Source organism: Zootoca vivipara, chromosome 6, assembly GCF_965207765.1.
Source record: "Zootoca vivipara chromosome 6, rZooViv2.hap1.1, whole genome shotgun sequence".
NCBI classification, from domain to species: Eukaryota; Metazoa; Chordata; class Lepidosauria; order Squamata; family Lacertidae; genus Zootoca; species Zootoca vivipara.
The window spans coordinates 87,347,892-87,371,935 of NC_142589.1; the positions used below are offsets into that span (position 1 = coordinate 87,347,892).

General features: G+C 51.0%; 1 protein-coding gene across 1 annotated transcript; it reads left to right on the plus strand.

Moving 5' to 3' along the window:
- The first annotated feature begins 7,016 nt into the window (after positions 1 to 7,016).
- Positions 7,017 to 8,497, plus strand: LOC118086072 (E3 ubiquitin-protein ligase RNF167-like). The gene has a single exon (XM_035117314.2). It carries the CDS (start codon positions 7,737 to 7,739, stop codon positions 8,454 to 8,456), a length of 720 nt encoding a protein of 239 aa, XP_034973205.2. The 5' UTR covers positions 7,017 to 7,736; the 3' UTR covers positions 8,457 to 8,497.
- Positions 8,498 to 24,044: the final 15,547 nt, after the last annotated feature.

Consider the following 24,044-nt stretch of genomic DNA (forward strand, 5'->3'; position numbering starts at 1 on the left):
TCCTTAAATTTATTTTTAATATTTTCTGCATATCCAAATTTACTAATTTATTCATCTACTTTAAATATATACTCTTATAAAACTGCAGGTTATTACCATAATCCTGCCAATGTTCTTATCTGTTTACAATTTATTTGTAAATATTCAACAAACCATTTCCATTCTTCTATAAAAAAAAGTTTGTTATCTTGATTTCTTATTCTTCCGGTAGGTTTCACCATTTCTGCATAAGTTTTTGTACCTATTCTTCCTTTGCTGGGACTTCTTTCCATTTTTGGGCAAGTAACATTCTTGTCGCATACATGAGAAAAATTTCTATACAGTTTCGGTAGCTCCGTCCCTATACAGTGGTACCTCATGCTGCGAATGGTTTCCGTTCTGGCAGCCCGTTCGCAACATGAAAAGGCCGCAACATGAAGCGCCACATCTGCGCACACGCGTGATGCACTTCCGCGCGTGCGCAATGCACGATTTAGCGCTTCTGCGCATGCACACAGGTTACGGACGCGCCGAACCCAGAAGTAACCGGTTCCGGGGCTTCTGGGTTCGGCGTGTCCGTAACCTGAAAAGACGCAACATGAAGCAGACGTAGAATCATAGAGTTGGAAGAGACCACAAGGGCCATCCAGTCCAACCCCCTGCCAAGCAGGAAACACCATCAAAGCATTCTTGACATATGCCTGTCAAGCCTCTGCTTAAAGACCTCCAAAGAAGAAGACTCCACCACACTCCTTGGCAGCAAATTCCACTGCCGAACAGCTCTTACTGTCAGGAAGTTCTTCCTAATGTTGAGGTAGAATCTTCTTTCTTGTAGTTTGAATCCATTGCTCCGTGTCCGCATTCCCTTCATCTACCAGGCTTGTAATTCTGTCATGAGGTATCATGAGGTATGGCTGTAATTCCCAAAAGGAAAGCTTCTGGGTTTTTTTGTTTTTTAAAAAACGTTATTTTAAACATCATTCTCAATTCATTATATATCGTTTCCCAATATGCTTTATCCTTACTACAAGGCATATGATAAAAGGAACCTTCTTTCTCGTAATATTTCCAACACTTATTGGCACTTTTGCCAATTTACTCAGTGTTAAGTACCATCGATATATCATTTCCATATCATTTTATCTTAGACCATACCATGTTATGTTATGGAGAAGTGAAGACCGAGAGGTGATATGAGAGCTATCTTCCAAGAATCTTCTGACAGGAAGAGCTGTTTGACAGTGGAACAGTCTTTCTGGAGGCTGTGGACTCTCCTTCCATGGAGGTTTCTAGGCAGAGGTTGGGGGGCTGCCTGTCATGGATGCTTTAGCTGAGATTCCTGCGTTGCAGGGGGTTGGACTAGATGACACTCGGGGTCCCTTTCAGCTCAACAATCCCATGATTTTCCGATTCTAATTTCAACGGACCTATTCTGAGTAGAATTTAGATACAACCTGTAAGGGGGAGAGATTACAGAGAACCTCCCCCTCTCATCAGAAGCAATTCGTCCCCAAGCAGCCATGAAAGCGCGGGGTCTGAAGGGGCTAGTCAGGAAGCGGAGAGAGAGAGCCAGGTCTCTGACAGCATGGGAGAGCCCCTGCTCCACAGGCGGGAAAGGAGAGAGACGGAAAGGGGGGAGAGGGAAAAGACGGAGCGCAGACCCTTTCCCCCGGCACCGGAATTAAGGAGGAGGAGAAAGGGGAGGAGATTCGCTGTCCCGCGACTCGTATGTTGGTCCAAGTCGCGAAAAGGGGCAGTGCCGGATTCTGGATCGGAATGAGCAGACATGTTTCCAGCACCCCGTTACACTGTAAATAGAGTGCACCAATAAAGACTGTTAAAAGACAAGCATGTGGAAGGTCGTTACTCTAGAGTAGTCGCAACAACCTCTGACACAACCCATTGATGTATTTTCGTTTTATTTTTTTAAAAAAGGATGAGCCCACGGTGCCAAGTGCAGCAGCCTTGCTTATTCTCTTCCCAAGACTACCCCGTCTTCTGCATATATGCAAAACTTGCCATTTGAAACAGGACAGGCCTGGCTCCAGCCTCAGCCAAGTTTCTCCTCACAGGCCACTGGCTCCAGCTCCTTATCCCATCCTTGCACATTGAAGGGTTGGATTAGTCTCAGCTCAATCCCTTGCCTCGTAATCCCCAGAGGGTTGGCAGAGCAAGAGAGGTGGGAGGCAAATAATGGGGAGAGGGATGTGTGCAGCCTGGGCCAGAAACTACGTGTGCAGCTTCCTGAGAGTTGGGGAAGGGTCCTCACTGTGCGAGAAGCAGCAGGAGTTGGAGGAGCTTCGAGAATTGTATTTATTCCCGAATAACGGAACAGCAACTCAGTAGAGTGCATCTTGCTACAAAAGGCAAGACTATAAGCATCCAGGACATGGGTGTACCCAGAGCGGGGCAGGGGGGCAGCTGCCCCCCCTAGAAGCAGGGCCGGCGCAGCTGTGGGTGAGAGCGGCGCTGCTGGCGGGGCTGGTGGACAGAGGCGGAGGCGGAGCACAGCCCGGCGGAGCACAGGTTCGGCGCTCCTGCGCACCGCGCTGCGCCCTCCCTCCAGCTCCCCGTCACGCCCTCCGGCAAGGCCAAGCACGGCGGGGAACCAGAGAGCAGAACGGGAAGCTGGAGGGCGCGGCGGACGGGAACACCGAACTTGTGCTCCGCTGGGCTGTGCTCCGCCTCCGCCTCTGCCCACCAGCCCCGCCGGCAGCGGCGCTCTCGCCCACGGCTGCGCGATCCGCCGGGGTCCTGGCCATAGTGCACCGGGGGCAGCCCGGCGGGCCAGAGCGAGTGCCCTGGCTGCGTGCTGTCAGGGGAGCCCTGTGTGGATTATGTGTGACTGTTCCTTCTTATTCAGGTAGGTAGCCGTGTTGATCTGATGCAGTCGAAATATATAATAAATAAATAAATAAATAGTGCAGTAGCAAAAAATTGTTCCTTCTTATGCAATTGTTGATTAATTTGTATAATTTATTGGAGTTCAATCATGGGGGGTGGAGCAAGGAGTTATCACCCTCTGGCCTCCGAAAACCTTACTCAGCCGCCCTTCTCTGTGTGTTCTGTAGGCAGGGGTGCCAACTTAGAATCATAGAATTGTAGAGTTGGAAGGGACCACAAAGGTCATCTAGTCCAACCCCCTGCAAGGCAGGAATTTTTTGCCCAAGGTGGGGCTTGAACCCACGACTCTGAGATTAAGAGACTCCTGCTCTACCAACTGAGCTATCCAACACCCTTGAAACATTTTTTTGGGGGGGGTGGGGCAGGTAAACCCCTATGTCTCTAGGTAGTTGTCGGCACGGTGCAACGCAGGCCAGCTTTGGGGAGAACCGCATCTCCTGTATTCAGTGCAGACCATCCAGGCATGGCACACAAGGAAAAACAGAGGAGGAGGGCAAAGGAAGTTCAAGCACAAGTTCTTAAAGTAAAAGTTCTTATAAAGCAGTTAAGAGCAGCAGCTACGCACCAACTACAGTGGTGATTCTGGGCATCTTTCCCTTGTTAAAGAGCAGTCTCTCCCCACCCCGCACCCGCGGGAACACTTTCCATCTCAGATCAGATCCAAAAGCAGAGCTGGTGACAATGTCCTGGCCAGGAGATCTGGGCATGCCACTCAGGACAGCTCTTCAGGATATAGAATCATAGAGTTGGAAGAGACCACAAGGGCCATCCAGTCCAACCCCCTGCCAAGCAGGAAACCCCATCAAAGCATTCTTGACATATGCCTGTCAAGCCTCTGCTTAAAGACCTGCAAAGAAGGAGACTCCACCACACTCCTTGGCAGCAAATTCCACTGCCGAACAGCTCTTACTGTCAGGAAGTTCTTCCTAATGTTTAGGTGGAATCTTCTTTCTTGAAGTTTGAATCCATTGCTCCGTGTCCGCTTCTCTGGAGCAGCAGAAAACAATCTTTCTGAAGAGGGAGTGAGAGGAAAACACAAGGGGTTGCATCCAACCGAGTTTTAAGCAGACCCATTAGAATTAAAACATCTGTTAGCCACATCCACTATTTTCAATGTGTCTTCTCTCTGAGTGGGATTTACAAAATCCCCCAGCCAATCCAAGAAGAACTACTTTGGGGTCTACAATCACGAGGACTAGAAACCTGACGTGTGTGGTTTTATTTTTATTTTTATTTAAATGAAAGCTGCTGAATACCACAGCCACTACCACATCCCATAACTTTTCTGCGCTTCCCAAAGAATAGCTGTGTACAAATAAACATCCTTGCCGACAGATCTGTAGGGAAACTTGAGAAATTGTAATGATATCCTTCTGCTTTCTGTCCTCCCACGTTGATAGGCACATTGAATGACACATCAGCACGGAAGAGGCTTTAAATGTGCTTTTAGGATTACGTGCAAAGATTCCCTCCAGTGTTTTTTGAATAGGGGGTGGGGTCTGAACAAATCCCAAATGCATTCCGCCCCCTGGTTGCACTGTCAGCGGGGAGCGGGGCGGGCGGGTTGGTCGGCGGATCAGGTCTGTGACAGAAGCGCCTTTCATTCTCCAAAAATGCGCTCCCATGACATCACAATTTGTGGATGCATAAATGGCATGGAGAAAAGACACAACTTTGCCAACCATGGAGAATGGAAATGATTCCCTCAGCTGGACATAATGTCAGCAGGTGCTGGAGAGATGTTTTCTGGGAATCAACGAGCGAAAGACCACTTGGGCAAGGCTGCAGGGCAATCCTAGAATTGGAGATTTGGAAGGGACCCTGTGGGTCATCGAGTCCAACCCCCTGCAATGCAGGAAACTCAGCTATAGCATTCCCGACAGATGGCCGTCCAACCTCTGCTTCGAAAACCTCCAGGGAAGTCCATTCCACTGCCCAATGGCTCTTACCATCAGAAAGTTATTCCTAATGGTTATTCGGAATCGCCTTTCTTGTCGTTTGAATCCATTGGTTCAGGTCCTCCCCTCTGGAGCAGCGGGGGAAAAGCTCGCTCCGTCTTCCATGGGACAGCCCTTCTGAAATTTGCAGATGGCTACGGTATCATACCTCCTCTCAGTCTTGAATGTTTCAAATTAAGGTTAAGATTTCGCACTACGTTTTTTGGTTTTGTTTCATTTTCTTTATGTATACCATGATTTGGTATATATTGTATTTGATTGGCTTGTTGCATTCTTTTACAGCATCTGCAGTAAATGATTTGGTTAAAGCAATGCAACACACGAAATCATAAAACAGGCATCCCCAAACTTTGGGCCTCCAGATGTTTTGGACTACAATTCCCATCTTCCCCGACCACTGGTCCTGTTAGCTAGGGATCATGGGAGTTGTAGGCCAAAACACCTGGAGGGCCGCAGTTTGGGGGTGCCTGTTTTATGATTTTGTGTGTCGCACTGCTTTAACCAAATTATTTACTGCAGATGCTCCTGCTATGGAAATTCCAGCTTTCTATTTGGGAAATGTGATGCTTGCTCTCCTTATTGCTAGAAATTTAATAAAAACCATTTGGTGTTGTTTTGTTGTTTTTACAAAGGACGTTGGTTAGGCATCTGCCAGGGATTCTTTAGCTGAGATTCCTGCATTTCAGGGGGCTGGACTAGATGACCCTTGGGGCTTTCCAGCCCTACAACTCTGTGACTCTTTGAACAAAGCTATCTTGGAATTAAAGCACCCTTCCCCTTGTGGCAGAGATTAATTTTGCGCAGCTTGAAGCAATTGGGTGCACAAAAGCTGGAATTAAAGGAGACCCATCAGCTTTACTAACCAGAACTTCTTCAAAACAAGTACAAAACAATCCATGATAGACCCAGGGAATTGCCTAAAGCAGAGGTTTTCAACCTTTTCTTAGTCCACGGCTCCCTTGACCAACTACAGTCCTTCTGTGGCACCCCTGTGGGGCTCAGGAGCCCAGATATGTCACCCCTTGCCTGCAGAGTTGGTAGCCTCTCACCCTTTTTCAAACACCCTCCCTTGTTCCTCCAGCCTCTTCTCTCCCCTCTCCTTGGGAGTCCTCCGGGGCAGCCGCTGCTGCCACCCTTGGTCTCCTGAGCTGCCCTCACCTCCTCACACTGCCCCACAGGGGCCAGGGACTTGTCTGTCCATTCCCAACAGCAAGGGCTGGCGGACTGGCTGGCTGGGCTCCCTCACCCACTTGCTTGCTTACTCCGAGGCTGCCTCAGCCCCTGGCCCTCGCCAGCACCCCCTGGCCAGCCCCAGAGGCACCATTCGCCTGGGGAGCTTGTAGCCAGGGCTGCTGCAACAAACAGCCATGCAAGCCTTTGGGAGGCAGAAATGCAAGAGGGCATCAGGGGACAGAGGGAAGGAAAGAGGGTCAGCGTCCAGTGTTGCCCGCAACACTCCTGACCACCATTCAAGGCACCCCAGGGGGCCACGGCACACGGGTTGAAAACCACTGGCATAAAGCATATGCATATTCAAGCAAAGGTCCGTCTTCTTAAATGGGTGGGGTATAAATATATTATTATTATTATTATTATTATTATTATTATTATTATTATTACTATTATTATTGTAGAGCTGATATAAGTGTGCTCTCTCTCCCATAGCCTGCAATGGCCTGCATCCAACCTAAGGCTATGCATCCTTATCACATTCTTTGTTGTCTGCGGCTTCCAGAGAAAAACTACAGACAACTCCCTTCAAGTTGGAGATTTGCTACTGAATACAGTGGTACCTCTACTTACGAATTTAATGCGTTCCAAACACACATTTGCAAGTCGAAAAAAAATTGTAAGTCGAATCCCATAGGAATGCATTGGGAGAAAAAATTCGTAAGTCGAAGCAACCCTATCTAAAAAATCGTAAGTAGAAAAAATCCTATCTAAACCGCATCCAAGATGGCGGACGGAGCTCCGTTCGTAAACCGAAACATTCGTAAGTAGAGTTATTTGTAAGTAGAGGTACCACTGTACCTGAATCACAGGGACCCAGGTGGCACTGTGGGTTAACCACTGAGCCTAGGGCTTGCCGATCAGAAGGTTGGCGGTTCGAAACCCCGCAACGGGGTGAGCTCCCGTTGCTCGGTCCCAGCTCCTGCCAACCTAGCAGTTTGAAAGCATGTCAAAGTGCAAGTAGATAAATAGGTACCGCTCCGGCATTTCCGTGTGCTGCTCTGGTTAGCTAGAAGTGGCTTTGTCATGCTGGCCACATGACCTAGAAGCTATACACCGGCTCCCTCGGCCAATAATGCGAGATGAGTGCGCAACCCCAGAGTCGGTCACGACTGGACCTAGTGGTCAGGGGTCCCTTTACCTTTACCGTACCTTATGAACCTGTTAGAGCTTCAGTGGAATTTTCCAATTTCCTTTAGCAATACACATACACGCATTCACTTCGCAACGAAACAATTATACTCAACACTCCCTCTCTGGCTCCCCCTTTTCTCCCTCCCTCCCTGCCACAGGAAGAGCGGGCCACTCTTGCTAGAAGTCTGAACTGACCATGTGCAGAACGGCTTTTGAAATCGGGCTGGAGGCCATGTGCGCTCGTGGGGGCCCCGGGTTGCGCAGAGGACATATCTAATACATTTCCTAGGTGGATTGAGGTAGGTGGCTGAGGTCATGAGGTCACAAAGACCTCTGGGCAAATGTCCTGGGAAGGCTTTACTCATCAGGCAGCCCTGGTGCTCTGGGGGAAGACCAGCCACCTGTGCTTCAACACCAAGAGCTTGGCCTGTTCCACTTGCCTGGCCGCGGTCTGGTTTCATGGATGATCCAGTAGGAACTACTACATTGATGCTCTCACTGCCCAGAAAAGGCCTTTAGACAGAACCATCCATGATCTATGCAAGAATGCACCTAATAGCTCTTTCGCCTCCTGTTCGTCTGGTCGCAGAGATCTCTCTCCTGCTCCTCTGCATCCCTTCCAACGATGCCTTAATCCGCGCCGTGTACAACCACAACGGCATCAGCCAAGATTTCGATGCCTTGCCTTCCCATTTTGGGCCTTCCCTCCACCGCGAAGGTCTTCTGGGTTACCTTGTGGAAGCCAAGCCAGCCAACGCCTGCCAACCCATCGACACGCCGCCGCCGACCAACAGCTCCTCCACTGCCTTCATCGCTCTCATCCAGAGGTACGATTGTCCCTTCACCACTAAGGTCCTTCACGCCCAGCAAGCCGGGTACCACGCCGCCATCGTGCACAACGTTGACTCGCAGGCTCTGGTGACCATGTTGGGTGAGAACGAGGCCATGAAGGAGTCGGTCAGCATCCCTTCCTTGTTCATCAGCGAGTCGGCTTCCACCCAGCTCAGAAGGATATTCCATTATGACCAAACCGCTTACATCATCCTCGTCCCTGAATGCCATTGGCTGTCCTGCTGGGATGCCGAGCACAACTGCCAATCACATCCTCAAACGTCTAGGCAAGGCCTCCTGAAGCAGAAGTTCCCTTGCCTGCCGACGCGCTGCCACTTGTTCAACAGCATCCATTACCTCCTGTTTGGCCTCACCCTGTTCATCTGGGTGGTGGCCTTGTATGTCCTCTGCTGCATGTAATGACTTTGGGCTTCGTAAACCAGTATGCAGCTAGGCAAATGCTCCTCGAGGCCCTTTATCCAGCGAACTTGCAAAATTAATACATTGTCCACAAATGAGATCTTCTGAGACTTCTTCCCCCCATTCTCTGAATGGCTCTTTGTCAACTTGGTGCCCTCCAAATCACCTCCCACTAGCCCCACAAAACATAGTCATTTTGGACAACATCTCCCATCAGCCTCCCTCCAAACTGTTCCATCATCCTTATACTTTGGGGCAATTATATCTATCTATCCATTGATCACAGAGAATTGTAAGAATTACGTTATGTTCTTCGATCACTCTAGTTGCCTTGCCTCAAAAAGGATATGGTAGAGTTGGGAAAAGGGTAGCCCAAATGATCCGTGAGTTGGAGTAAACACTGATGGAGAGGTTTGGAAGAGAGATTCCTACTCTCCCGTTACAGAGTTAAGCACATTGGCAATTGCTCCCAGCACATTTAAACTTGGTTGGATTTACATCTGTCCTCACCCACCTTTAAACAAATGCTCCCCACGAAGAAAATACCTATGCTGGATTAAATCACAGACACTTAACTTTGCAAATAAGTGAATGCTTTACTCACAGAGTTTCAGAAGTAACAGCGCACAAGTCTCTCTATCGGTTGGCCTTAAAAAAAGAAAAGAAAAAGAAAAGGTTCCAAACAACTTACAAAGAAAAGTACTTTCCTTACGAAAAGGATCAGGCAATCTTCGGGCTGGCAAAAGATGCAGGCTGCAAAATCTCCCTTTGGGAGAGAACCAGTTTACTTGGTTTTTCTTGAAGCTGGGAGCCATTGGCCTCATGGCTCCTTGCTTGTTCCAGGAAGCACAAAAACAGAAGGGGGAAAAGAGGCGGGGCAGAGCCTGCTAAGCCATACCTACTACCATGGCAACTTGGGCTTACGGCTCAGGTTAACCCTTTCATGCATGCACATGTGAGTCAGTAACTGTGCATTACAACAATAACCCTATGAGGAAAGGTAAGGGATAGCTCAGTTGGTAGAGTATGAGACACTTAATCTCAGGGCCTTGGGTTCGAGCCCCATGTTGGGCAAAAGATTCCTGCAACGCAGGGGGTAGGAATGGATCAAGTGTTTCCCAAACTTGAGTCTCCAGCTGTTTTCGGACTACCAATCCCATCATCCCTGAGCTAACTAGCTAGGGATGATGGGAGTTGTGGTCCAAAAAAGAGATGGAGACCCAAGTTTGGGGGAGCACTGGACTAGATGAAACTCTGTGATCCTATGATATGATCACTGACTTTTTCACTTTAGAAAAAGTGAGTAAGCAGTGGTTGGAGAAATCAAATAGGAAGAAGTTTTCCTCCCTCTCATCAGGTCAGGAGCCCTTAACACCAAACACAGCTGAATGCTGAAAGGTTTCGGGACAGATAAAATACAATACTACTTCACCCAGCACATACGGAATTAGGAGAGCCCCCTTGGATGGCTTTAAAGGGAGATTAGATAAATTCACGGAGGACGATAACGCTGTCAGTGGATGCTGGTTGTAACAGCTATTGGCTGCCTCCAGGATTAGAGGGAACATTGCTCAGAACACCCTTCATTGAATACCAGATGGCAGCAGCAGAATACGGTACTCGTGTCCTGTTTGTGGGAGTCTGAGGGTCATCTAGTCCAACCCCCCTGCCTTCCTTATGTTTACATGGGATGGGTTTTAGTAGCCATGTTTCCGCAACATGCAATGAGGAATTGGTGCAGGTTTTTTCCTGAGAGCCAGCATAGTGTAGTGGTTAAGAGCGGTGGACTCTCTATCTGGTGAACTGGGTTTGCTTCCCCGCTCCTCCACATGCAGCTGCTGGGTGACCTTGGGCTAGTCACACTTCTCTGACGTCTCTCAGCAGAGTGTTTGTTGTGGGGGAGGAAGGGAAAAGGAGATTGTTAGCCGCTTTGAGACTCCTTTGGGTAATGATAAAGCGGGATATCAAATCCAAACTCTTCTTCTTCTTCTGAGAGAATTTATTGCACAAAACCCTACTGGAATCTTGTATAGAAGGCCAATAAAGGTTTGAGAATGAGTGGGATCTTGGAGTTGGGGGGGGACCCCACGGGTCATCTAGCCCAACCCCCTGCAATGCAGGGATACCGTCAAAAGCAGCCCTGACAAGCGGCCGCCCACCACCTCTGGAAGGAGACCGTTCCACCGCAAAACAGCTCTTACTGTTTGAAGCCATGGATTCAAAGGGCAAGGAAAGAGTTTCCAACTCAACACCAGGAAGGACTTTCTCATAGTAAGCCGAAGAATCACTGTTCGCCTGAAAAGGGCGGCAGGGTATTCGCTCCACCCCCTTCCCTGCCAAGAGACCAAGGCAAAACCAATCAACCTGATTTCCTTTTTATTTCTTAAGGATTTTTAAAATCAATCTTTATTAAATTTTGAAAACAACAATCAACCTGATTTCCAAGACCCCCGCCCCTAACCGCACCCACACAGCACTGCAGTGTACGGATAGATGAGGGAAAAAACCCCTCCTGCCAGCCAATCACAAGAAACGATAATAAATAAATAAATAAATCCCTACAATAAATAAATAAATCCCTACTCGCCTATGGCGACCAGCTAATCTCACCCTGGGAGACCAGCTAATCTCACACTGCATGCTGGAAGGGAGAGGGCAATTATGCTGGGTTGGGGTGTCTGTCTTAATCTACAAGTAGTTTCACACCTCCACTTCCTGTTGATCCCACAAATGCACCCCTTGGACTCCTTTAGAGATGGGATGGGGGCAGGATTCCCAATGCACAATCTGCACCTGAGTCACCCCCCCCCCTCGCACAGGCTCCAAAGCCTCACCTGTTTGTTGTCTCTTGCTTTCTAACATCTCTTCTTCTTCCTGCCCTCCCCCCAGCCCCCCCCCAAATATCCATTCTTTGGCCCATTGATCCAAGATAGTTTCCTGCTGCATTCAAATAAGGTCCTTTCTATTCCCCTGCAGAATCACTTTCTCCCCCCCTCTCCCCCCCCAGCGCGTTTAAATGATTTTGTTTTAACCTATGCTTGTGCCTGAGCCTGATAACTTCTATGGACAGGATCGATAGTCCTCAGAACTGATAGAAAATTAGGCAGGTTTAATAAACTTCATCCATGGCTTCCTCTCGCCGCCGTATATCAAACAAGAAAACAAATATATCGACTCGCCATCCCTTAGAATAGCACTTATAAGTCACGCCGGTGCAATATTCCTATCATTAAAAATGGTGATGAGAAGCCAGGTTTAAAAGATGGGGAGGCAAAGGAACCTGAGACGTGACCTTGAAGGAGAAAATTCAAAGGCAGGTTGCAAAAGGAGCCAGCTAGCCCCTTCCTTGGTAGTCCTGTAGGTTCCCCGGACAAGGAGGTGTGAGCCTACAAACTTTTGGGGGAGCACTTGCTCCCTTGGTTCCATAGTTCCCCCTACCCCATAAAAAACATTATTCAGAGCAAGGATTTTGCATGGCCCACTAAGGGAGATAACAACACAATGGTATTCCAGAACAGTAACTATTAATTGCACATTTGCTAACCCGTCCAATTAAAACAATTTAGTTTAATTAATTCAACGAAATCAATGAATTTGGTCCAGAGATACCAGCTTCTCGGATCCTGAAAGCCAATTACACCTCCAGCGTTGCCAGCTGCCCCATTGGGCTCTTGTCACCCAAACCAGTAATCCCACCACCCACTTTGAGAAGCACTTGGCAACCTGACCATTCTCTCTCACCCTTTGAGAGCCAGTGTGGTGTAGTGGTTAAGAGCGGTGGACTTGTAATCTGGGGAACCGGGTTCGCTTCCCTGCTCCTCTGCATGCAGCTGCTGGGTGACCTTGGGCTTGTCACACTTCTCTTAAGTCTCTCAGCCCCACTCACCTCACAGAGTGTTTGTTGTGGGGGAGGAAGGGAAAGGAGATTGTTAGCCGCTTTGAGACTCCTTCGGGTAGTGATAAAGCGGGATATCAAATCCAAACTCTTCTTCTTCTTTCTCCAGACCTCTCAGGGCCTCTGTGAGAATGGTGGTGCTTTGAGGAGCTGGATTGGCTTTGCTGGGTGGAGGAGATAATCACCTCCTGGGGATGTCTTGGTCTGCCTTTGCATGGAAGATGGAGACAGCACAGGAGAATGGCCAAGATGATGAAGGGTCTGGAAACCGAGCCTGATGAGGAATAGTCGAAGGAGCTGGGTATATTTAGCCTGGAAAAGAGGAGCATAGCTGCCAAGTTCTGGCCTGAGAAATAAGGGACTGGACCGGAAGTAGCAGACCAGAAGTAGCGCTGCCGCCATTTTGGAACTGGGTGGAGCATGCTCAGAAGCTACTTTTGATGCTGCTCTGCCCTGTTCCAAAACGGCCACCGCACCAGAAGTCACGCTGCAGCCATTTTGAAACTGGGCAAAGCAGCATCAAAAGTCGCTTCTGAGCATGCTCCGCCCAGTTCCAAAATGGCCGGCGCGCCAGAATAAACCGGGGGGAAACAAAAAAAACCGTTTTTTCGGCTGGGGACAGCTGGAAAAATGGGGGTTTCCCGGGGAATACGGGAGACTTGGCAGCTATGAAGAGGAGACTGAGAGGAGATATGACAGCCACCTTCCAATATATCAAGGGCTGCCCCGCAAAAGAGGGAATAAGCTTGTCTTCTGTTCTTGAGGGTAGGACTTGAATCAGTGGCTTCAAGTTGCATGAAAGAAGATTCCAGCTCAACATCAGGAAGGGCTTTCTGACAGTACAGGCTGTTTCGACAGTGGAACGGACTCCCTCAGAAGGTTTGTGGCCTCTCCTTCCTCTTCCTCTTTAAATGCATTGATATGAGGATATGAGGAGGGAAAGGAAATGAGAATATAAGACAGCATTCAACGATCACATATTAATGCCGGTGTGTGTGTGTGTGTGTGTGTGTGTGTGTGTGTGTGTGGCCACTCTCTTCTCAATGAAGCCTCTCTACACGTTTATCTGCAGAACAAGGAGTTTTGTGAGCTGTTGAAACGAGTTAACGTAGGAGGAAACAAATATACCATGTCGGGGGGGGGGGGATCTGCTTTTAACAAACCATTAAGCACTCTCTGTTTACGAGTCAGATGTTCAGACAGTGCCACTCCTCCTGGGAAGGAGTCAGTTTGGACTTCCAAGGGGAGACCAGCCTGACAATCTGGCTGCAGCAAGAAGCGTAAACACAAAGAGGTTTATTATGCACAATGAGCAAGTTGATGCCAGGGCCAGTGTTGGGTCTAGGGATAGTACTCCTGGGGTGGAAAAAGTATCAAAAGTTTGGGTCCGGAATCTCTGAACTAAGCAACAGCCCCACCACATATGAAGTACTGTTCCAGTGGGACATGGGTGGCGCTGTGGTCTAAACCACTGAGCCTCTTGGGCTTGCCGATCAGAAGGTCGGCGGTTCAAATCCCTGTGATGGAGTGAACTCCTGTTGCTCTGTCCTAGCTTCTGGCAACCTAGCAGTTTGAAAGCACACCAGGGCGAGTAGATAAGTAGGTACCGCTGTGGCGGGAAGGTATAAACGGAGTTTCTGTGCACTCTGGTTTCCGTCACGGTGTCACGTTGCGCCAGAAGCGGTTTAGTCCTGCTGGCCACATGACCTGGAAAGCTGTCTGTGGGCAAACGCTAGCTCCCTCGACCTGAAAGCGAGATGAGCGCTGCAACCGCATAGTTACCTTTGACTTGACTTAACCGTCCAGGGCTCCTTTACCTTTTACCTTTACAGTGGTACCTCTGGTTACGAACTTAAATTCGTTCCGGAGGTCCGTTCTTAAGCTGAAACCGTTCTTATCCTGAGGCATGCTTTTGCTAATGGGGTCTGCCGCTGCACGCGCTCCTCCAGTGCGCGGTTTCCATTTGCATCCTGGGGCAAAGTTGGCAACCAGGAGCAGCGACTTGTGGGTTCAGGGCCGTCTTAAGCATATCGGGCGCCCGGGCGCTGTGGTGCAACGATCCCTCTGGCGCCCCCCCTGCCCCGTTTCCCAGCACGGTTGGCTGGCGGGCGCAGCGCGGCGCCCCCTGGCGCCGCCCCAGCATCCCGTGCCACCCAGCCTTGCCCTAGGGCCAGCCCTGTCTGGGTTAGCGGAGCTTGTAACCTGAAGCATTCGTAACCAGAAGCGTTTATAACCAAAGGTACCACTGTACTGTTCTGGTGTGTCCACAACCCTACTAACATAAACTAGAAGGACCTGTGCCCATTCTGGATTGTTGGAGTGGAGTTTTCTAGTGTGGCTTCCTCCTCTCAACAGGATGGCAGACTGCCTTGACCTATGACCCTGTTCTGGCACAGCGATGTTCCACCCGTGCTTTTTATTCACTTCCCTGTGCGGGCAAATCCTGTGCTGTTTTCCTTGGCTCGTGGGAACCCAGCAAGCAAAAAATCCACAAGCAGCAGTGGAAAGGCAGCCGACAGCTCGTCAAGTTGTTGAAATAATTAACTGACCTTCTCTCTCTCTCTCTCTCTCTCTCTCTCTCTCTTCTTCCTTCCCTCTGCTCCGCTCCACACTTCATATGGCTGGAGCGCTGTGGACAGCTGCCGCCAAATGGACCTTTGCCATCATGGCCAGCAACCCTTTGCTGGGTCTTTAAACCGGAGAGAGAGAGAGTGTGTGTGTGTGTATGTACCATGGAAAGGCAGAAAACAACAGCTGCATGGAGCAGGCAGATGGGCCCAGCCTTGTTGAAAAGGAGAGCCAAAAACCTGATCAGGAGTATCCCACAACCGGGGTCATTTGGAGCCAGAATCCAAGCCTGTGCTAGTCCATGCACCACTTCTCCCTGTCTTTGTAGCAGGAAGGAGAAAAAAAATATTGGTAGTCATTGTTGCAATGGCCAGAACAAGCTCCTTCACAAACACAGCAGCTGCCACGGTGCCTCTAGCTTAGTTATTTTTCTTTCTTTTTTAACTGTCCATTTGGACGTGGATGCCGAGCTCTCTGAAGCAGCAGAGAGACGGTCGGTTGAGCCTGGACACCCACTCAGTTGCCTGGGGAGTCATTTGTGCAGAAATGCCTCTGCTCGGCGTTCCTTGTGCCTTGATCAACCCGGGTCCCATCTGTGCTGTGCATTTAAAAGTGGCGCCCTGCCATTTTAAGCAGCCGCGGGCCCAAAGGTTCCTGGGACAGGCAGTTCATTAAGGATGCTGAGACAGTGTTGGGAGACATCCCGAACCACATGCAGAGCTATAATTCCCAGAGTTTCCTGGGAAGAGGGATTGATTGACCTCACCTGGAGTACTGTGTCCAGTTCTGGGCACCACAGTTCAAGAAGGATACTGATAAGCTGGAACGTGTCCAGAAGAGGGCAACCAAAATGGTCAAAGGCCTGGAAACGATGCCTTATGAGGAACGGCTTAGGGAGCTGGGTATGTTTAGCCTGGAGAAGAGAAGGTTAAGGGGTGATATGATAACCATGTTCAAATATATAAAAGGATGTCATATAGAGGAGGGAGAAAGGTTGTTTTCTGCTGCTCCAGAGAAGCGGACACGGAGCAACGGATTCAAACTACAAGAAAGAAAATTCCACCTAAACATTAGGAAGAACTTCCTGACAGTAAGAGCTGTTCGGCAGTGGAATTTGCTGCCAAGAAGTGTGGTGGAGTCTCCTTCTTTGGAGGTCTTTAAGCAGAGGCTTGACAGCCATCTGTCAGGAATGCTTTGATGGTGTTTCCTGCTTGGCAAGGGGTTGGACTGGATGGCCCTTGTGGTCTCTTCCAACTCTATGATTCTATGATTCTATGATTGTTAAACCCCACTCTGGGAGTTGTAGCTCGGCAAGAGAGCAAGTTCTCTTCTGACATCTCTCTGCACCCTTAGCAAACTACAGCTCCCAGGATCCAGGGTTTGTGTGTGTGTGTGTGTTTTATGTTGTGGCTGTTTAAAGTGGTATGATACTACTTTAATTACATTTTGCAGATGGGGCCGGATTTAGGTCCCCGGATTTCTGCTGAAACAAAAGGGATGTAAAGCAGGATCGTGTCCATTTAAACAGCCGTGGCTTCCCCCAAAGGATCCTGAGCTTGCTTCCATTTGTCTCTGAAGATCTCCAGCTCCCGTCCCTAAACCAAAGCCACCTGCCCCCCCACCCCCCCCACCCTGAGATTCCTCTGGCAAATCCCCTGCCCCTCCCTGGCCAATTACATATCTGGCCTCTCAAAATGCGCAGCGCCTGCTAAGCCACGAGTGCTGATTCCCTGGGGTAATCTGCAAAAGTGCAGGCTCTTATTTCCCGGGACCGTAGAACAATCAGCACTGGTTTCGGTAATGCAGCAAGATAAATTGAAGCTTCTTGGAAAGCGGAGGCAAAAGGAACGGCTGTTTTGCACTCGCTGAATCCAGTTTGGAAATGGGGAGGGGGGAGCTGACCTGGTTAGGAAAGTCATCCTGTAAGTGAATGGGGCAGGGAGGGAGAGACGAGGTCCGGGGAATGGCATGCACCAGAGCAGAATGCTCCCCTCCAGGCCTCTGAATTTGCCCTAGGCCAGTGATGGCCAAACTTGGTCCTCCAGCTGTTTTGGGACTACAACTCGCATCATCCCTAGCTAACAGGACCAGCGGTCAGGGATGATGGGAATTGTAGTCCCAAAACATCTGGAGGGCCGAGTTTGGCCATCACTGCCGTAGGCCATGCCCTTCTCCGTAGACCAGGCTTCCTCAAACTCGGCCCTCCAGGTGTTTTGAGACTACAGCTCCCGTCATCCCTGACCACTGGTCCTGCTACCGTGTTTCCCCTTTTTTAAGACACCGTCTTACAACTTTTTTTCCTCAAAAAAACACACGGTGGCTTATTTTCAGGGGGTGTCTTTTTTAAAAAAGTGCCGGTACAACTGGGTCCCACTGGCTCAGGACGCTTGGTTCTCTCTTCCGCGCGCATTTTCTGCCTCTTCTATTGTCTCCGTTTCCCCTCCTCCCCATCCTGAATCAAGGGCTCTCCTTCCTTGGAGGCTTCTAAGCAGAGGCTGGGTGGCCACCTGTCTAGGAGACAGACGTGCACACGGGGGGGGGGGGGACTCCACTCAGTGAGGTGGATTTAAACCTCGTAGGATGCCAGAGCAGGAGGCATACACGAAGCTGCCCACCGTTATGTTGGTGTAGGTGGGACTGCGCTGGTCGCAGTCGAAGCACTTGCGGTTGGGTGGGAGCACTGGGAGGCTGCTCATCTCCCTCAGCAGCTTTAGGTGCTTCTCCTCCTGCTTCGGCTTGGCGCTCGCCGCCATGGCTTCGAAGGCGGCGGCGGCCGGGTGTGTGCGTGCGCGGAGGAATAGAGGCTGCTCCCCAGGCTCTCTCACGCTGGCCGGGGAATGAGGAGGGAGGCTGGGACCCGTCCCGCTCCGAGACGCTCGTGAGGGAAGCGCGAGGGGGACCGACGGAAGGAAGGGGAGGGGGGAAAGGGAAGGAGGGGGAGAGGAGCGGCGGCAGCTCTCGGCGAGGAGGCCAGGGCAGCTGAATGACGAGCCAAAGAGGAACCTGCACGGCACCTTTTCTCTGTCGGGGGGGGGGGGGGAGACGCGATCACAAACATACAGAGAGAGACAGACGCGCACACAGGGGGGGAGAGAGAGAGAAAGATGCACGGGGAGAGAGAGACGCGCACGCGCACACAGAGAAAGAGACGGACACACACAGAGAGAGAGTGCAGCGCTGCAGCCGCCGCCGCCGCTTCCGAGCGCCAACCCGACCTGGCCGGCATTGCAGGAGCTGGGTCCTGCTGGCTTGTGCCCTTGGTGCTCCGTGCGGCACTGCTGCACGCTCTATCAGCGCTGCAGCAGCAGCAGCCGCTTCCGGTCACCGACCCAACCCGGCAGGCTTCCTCCTCCTGTTGCGGCCGGCGTGCTGGGTCCCGCTAGCTGGCTGGGGCACTCGGTGGTCTTGCTCCGCACGTCGCGGAAGTATGGCTTATTTTCGGGGTATGTCTTACATTTCTCAAACGATTAAAAACCCTGCCATGCCTTACTTTTTGACTACGTATTAAAAAGGGGGAAACACGGTAGCTAGGGATCATGGGAGTTGTAGGCCAAAAACATCTGGAGGGCCAAGTTTGAAGAAGCCTGCCATAGGCGTTGCCCCCATTCACAAGCAATTCCACCTCTCCCAGGCCACACCCTCTCTCTTTAGGTCACACCCACCTACCCAGGCCACACCCCTCTCCCTTGGCCACACCCCTCTCCCCATCTGTGTAGGCAGCACTCATCTTTCTAGGCTATCCCCCTCTAAGCCACACCCTCTTCTCTCTAGGCCACACCCCTTCTCCCAAACCTCGCTCCCGCCACCAGCAGTTCCACCTCTCCCAGGCCACACCCTCTCCCTTTAGGCCACACCCCTCTCCCTAGGCAATACACCATCTATGTAGGCAACACTCATCTTTCTAGGCTAGTCCCCTCTAAGCCACACCCTCTTCTCTCTAGGCCACACCCCTTCTCCCAAACCTCGCTCTCGCCACCAGCAGTTCCACCTCTCCCAGGCCACACCCTCTCCCTTTAGGCCACACCCCTCTCCCTAGGCAATACCCCATCTGTGTAGGCAACACTCATCTTTCTAGGCTAGTCCCCTCTAAGCCACACCCTCTTCTCTCTAGGCCACACCCCTTCTCCCAAACCTCGCTCCCGCCACCAGCAGTTCCACCTCTCCCAGGCCACACCCTCTCCCTTTAGGCCACACCCCTCTCCCTAGGCAATACCCCATCTGTGTAGGCAACACTCATCTTTCTAGGCTAGTCCCCTCTAAGCCACACCCTCTTCTCTCTAGGCCACACCCCTTCTCCCAAACCACGCTCCCGCCACCAGCAGTTCCACCTCTCCCAGGCCACACCCTCTCCCTTTAGGCCACACCCCTCTCCCTAGGCAATACCCCATCTGTGTAGGCAACACTCATCTTTCTAGGCTAGTCCCCTCTAAGCCACACCCTCTTCTCTCTAGGCCACACCCCTTCTCCCAAACCACGCTCCCGCCACCAGCAGTTCCACCTCTCCCAGGCCACACCCTCTCCCTTTAGGCCACACCCCTCTCCCTAGGCAATACCCCATCTGTGTAGGCAACATTCATCTTTCTAGGCTAGTCCCCTCTAAGCCACACCCTCTTCTCTCTAGGCCACACCCCTTCTCCCAAACCACGCTCCCGCCACCAGCAGTTCCACCTCTCCCAGGCCACACCCTCTCCCTTTAGGCCACACCCCTCTCCCTAGGCAATACCCCATCTGTGTAGGCAACACTCATCTTTCTAGGCTAGTCCCCTCTAAGCCACACCCTCTTCTCTCTAGGCCACACCCCTTCTCCCAAACCACGCTCCCGCCACCAGCAGTTCCACCTCTCCCAGGCCACACCCTCTCCCTTTAGGCCACACCCCTCTCCCTAGGCAATACCCCATCTGTGTAGGCAACACTCATCTTTCTAGGCTAGTCCCCTCTAAGCCACACCCTCTTCTCTCTAGGCCACACCCCTTCTCCCAAACCACGCTCCCGCCACCAGCAGTTCCACCTCTCCCAGGCCACACCCTCTCCCTTTAGGCCACACCCCTCTCCCTAGGCAATACCCCATCTGTGTAGGCAACACTCATCTTTCTAGGCTAGTCCCCTCTAAGCCACACCCTCTTCTCTCTAGGCCATACCCCTTCTCCCAAACCACGCTCCCGCCACCAGCAGTTCCACCTCTCCCAGGCCACACCCTCTCTCCAGGTCACTGCCCCTCTCTAGACCATGCCTTCTCTCCTTAGGCCACACTGAGTGTGAGGCTGGCATTTGTGTCTGCTACCAGAGCTGGCTGGTTGTTTATCCAAAGCCAAGGTTGGGCCGTGTGGTGCATTTACAACCATGTACATCAGGGGTCCCCAGACTACGGCCCCCGGGCCGGATGCGGCCCAATTAGCCTCCCAATCCGGCCCGCGACGACCCCCGCCGCCTGCTGCCGCCGCCCGCTCTTACGGCACGCGGCGCGGCGGCGATCTTCAAAATCGGCAAAAAATCGCCGAAAATCCTTTGTGCGCATGCGTATGGGCCTCTCCCGACCCAGAAGAGGTCATTTCCGATGCACTTCCGGGTCAGGGGAGGCCCATACGCATGCGCACAAGCGATTTTCGGTGATTTTTTTCCGACCGTGTGCGCATGCGCACGGGCGTGCACTCCCCCGCCCTCCAGCTCGCTGCGCGCGCACTCCCCTGCTCTCCGGCCCGCCGCGCGGTCGGCACGGCGGGCACCGGCCCGAAGCCCGGTAAGTCTGGGGACCCCTGATGTACATAGCTGCCAAGTTTTCCCTTTTCTCGCGAGGAAGCCTATTCAGCATGAGGGAATTTCCCTTAAAAAAAGGGAGAACTTGGCAGCTATGACCATGTAGTTGGGAAAGAGCAGAGCGGTGTGGTTTTGCTATCCTGCAGGTACGGAACTGGGTCCCTCTCAGGTGACAGATGGAGATAGCAGAGTTGGACCGTTCAGAGGCTGCGAAGCACAAGCCCATCGTAGCTTCAGAGGTCAGCAGAGTGCCTTGTGTGTCTCGGCTTTGCAGCCATCCTTTTGCATGTGGTCTGTCATACCTCTGCCTGCGAGTGGGTTTGAGTGCTCAGCGGACTGAATGTTTGAGGTCGTGAATGATCGTAAGTGGTTGTGCGAAGTGAGAGTGGGTTGTATGATTAATACAGTGGTACCTCGGTTTACAAACACAATTGGTTCCGGAAGTCTGCACTTAACCTGAAGCGAACTTTCCCATTGAAAGTAATGGAAAGTGGATTAATCCGTTCCAGACAGGTCCGCGGAGTACTTAAACTGAAAATACTCAAACCGAGGCGTACTTAAACCGAGGTATGACTGTATGTCCAGTTGAATCTTGCATTGCGTTGCCTTGTAAGGGTCTCGATTGTATTGTTCGTACCGATAATGTTTATGGGCACGGATATCATTTCTGCAATCGTTTTGTTATTATGAAAATTGTTCGGCTTAGTTTTTACCGTGCTTAGTTTCTGAGTGTGCACATCTGCACATATTGTAAACCGCTTCAAGAAATTCTGACAGTAAGTGGTCTATGAGTGGGAATAACAACCACAGCAACAAGAGATGTCTCAAGAAGGTGAGAAGAGCCTCTTGAATTCAGCCCAATAGCCCATCTACTCCAGCATCCTTAGAATCATAGAACTGTAGAGTCAGAAGGGACCACAACGGTCACCTAGTGCAAGAATCCTTTGCCCAACATGGGGCTCGAACCCACGACCCTGAGATTAATTGATAATAATTTTATTATTTGTAATCCGCCCATCTGACCGGGTTGCCTCAACTTCTCTGGGTGGCTTCCAATAAATATAAAAGCATAACGAAACATCAAACATTAAAAACTTCCCCATACAGGGCTGCTTTCAGATGTCTTCTAAAAGTCAGATAATTGTTTATTTCCTTGACATTTGAGGGCTGGATGATGGGGGTGGAGACGCTCCTGCAGATATACAGGGCCAAGGCCATATAGGGCTCTAAAGGTCAGCAGCACCTTTAAGAGTCTCATGGTCTACCAACTGAGGTCCTGTTCTCCCAGTGGCCAACTAGATGCCCCAATGGGAACATAAGAACTTAAGAAAAGCCTGCTGGATCAGGTCAATGGTCTATCTCGTCCATCAGCCTGTGTAAGGGGGAGGGCTTACAGAGAACAGCCCCCCCTCATCCGAAGCAGCCTGTCTCCCAGCAGTCACAAGAGTGAAGGGTCTGATGGAGGGAGTCTGAAAACGGAAAGGGAGTGTCAGGCCTCTGGCAACATCCAAGAGCCCCTGCTCCATAGGCAGGGAGAGAGGGAGGGGGAAAGAGAGGACAGGAATCAGTCAGAACGGAGACGCTCCCGGAGACGCTCCCCCCCCCCCCGATGCCGGAATTGAGGAGGAGGAGAAAAGGGAGGTGCTTCACAGTTCCGAGGCTTTTATGTTGGTCTAAAACGCGGAGGGGGGCAGTGCAGGAATCTGACTTGAGCGGGTAGACATGGATTCAGCAGTTCGTTACACTGTAAATAATGTGCACTAATAAAAGCTTCTGAAAGACAAGCATGTGGAAGGTCGTTACTCAAGAGTAGTCACAACAACCCTGACAGCCTGTTCTTACCATAGCTACCAACCCAACAGCAACTTTCCCCACTCTCTGTTTACAACAACTGCCAAGATCGCATATAAGACAAATTCTTTTGACAATACAGTATACCTGCATTGGTATCATCAAAAATATTCAGTTACATTAACGCACGCATTTCTTTTGAGCTGAGAACTTTGCCGCAAAATCTAGAGATGAGTGAAGTCCGGGGGACAATAGCGTTTTGATCTGCATCCTAATATCAGGAAGCGAAGTGAATTGGGTCAGTCCTCTTTGAAATGGCGGCGGAACGAAATTTCCCGCCCACCCACCCGTCCTCAGGGAGTTTATCAGAACATCAGAGGGTCTGATCGAATGGTGAAATAGGGTGAAGTTGAGTCGCCAGGATGTACCTGCCTCTTAAGCCCGTGTAATCAGGAAAAGAGATTAAGGTACAGACGAAAGAGACAAATTAAAGAGGCGGGGATAATAGAGGTCTTACGGTTTCTCCGGTCGGAGGTGATTTGGTATGTTTAGAAGCTATTATCAAATCATGTAAGCTGCTGTGTGCTTTAGGAGAAACAAGATTATCTTCCGTGTACTTTTTAATGACATGGCAGGGGAGGGAGGGCTGTGGGGAGCGGGGGGGGGGGGTGAAGAATGACTGGATCCCAAGGGGTAAAATGTGCCAGCAGTAGCAGAGCAAGAGCAGAATGTGAGGTGGTCTCTCCTGCCAGGGGGTGAGGTTGGTTCTAGGGGTGAGGAAGGGAGTGGCAGGCAGTTCTACCATTGGCGTGTTGCCCTCCTTCTAAAGAGGCAGGCTGGCAGCTTGCGGGTGCACCTGGCTCGCTCCAAGTAGAGTCATAGAATAGTAGGATTGGAAAGGGACCATCTCCTCCAATCCCCTGCAATTTAGGAATCACAGCAAAGAATCACAGTGTCACAGTCCAGTCGGCGGGCAGTTGAAGCCCTGTCTGAGGACGTCAGGACCAGAGGCAAGATGGTGGTGTAGAAGCAGGAGCAGGTGCAGGGCTGAGGTCCAGCAGCAGGCAGTCGCAGGGTCAAGGAGCAAGGCAGAGGCAAAGGTCCAAGGGTCGAGGATTAAGGCGTCGGCAAGGCGAGGGTCCAAGGAACAAGGCGTCGGCAAGGCAAGGGTCCAAGGAGCAAGAGGCCAGAGGCAACCAGGCATGGATAGCGTTGCTGTGGCAAAGAGCTGAAGGGAAATGCTGAGCTTTTATCCCTCCCAGCTCCTGCCACCAGGTGCAGTGAGGTATCAAGTGGCCTCACCTGAGTGACCACTCCTTGCCTCTCCAGCACAAGCTGAGGTCTTCACCTGAGTGGCCACTCCTTGCTTCTCCAGCACAAGCTGAGGCAGGCCCCAGTCCTGCAAAGCACTACAGGCCCCAGAGCCTGACTCCTGCCCATACTCCTGACACACAGCCACCCAATCCTTGTTGTGAAACTTCCAACGAAGGAGAGCCCATCACCTTCCAAGGGAGGCCGTTCCACTGTCAAACTGCTCTGGCTGTCAGAACGTTCTTGCTAATGTTGAGTTGGAATCTCCG

Excerpts from the sequence above, each read along its gene's own strand:
- LOC118086072 (XM_035117314.2), top strand. The coding sequence starts at position 7,737 with ATGATCTATGCAAGAATGCACCTAATAGCTCTTTCGCCTCCTGTTCGT.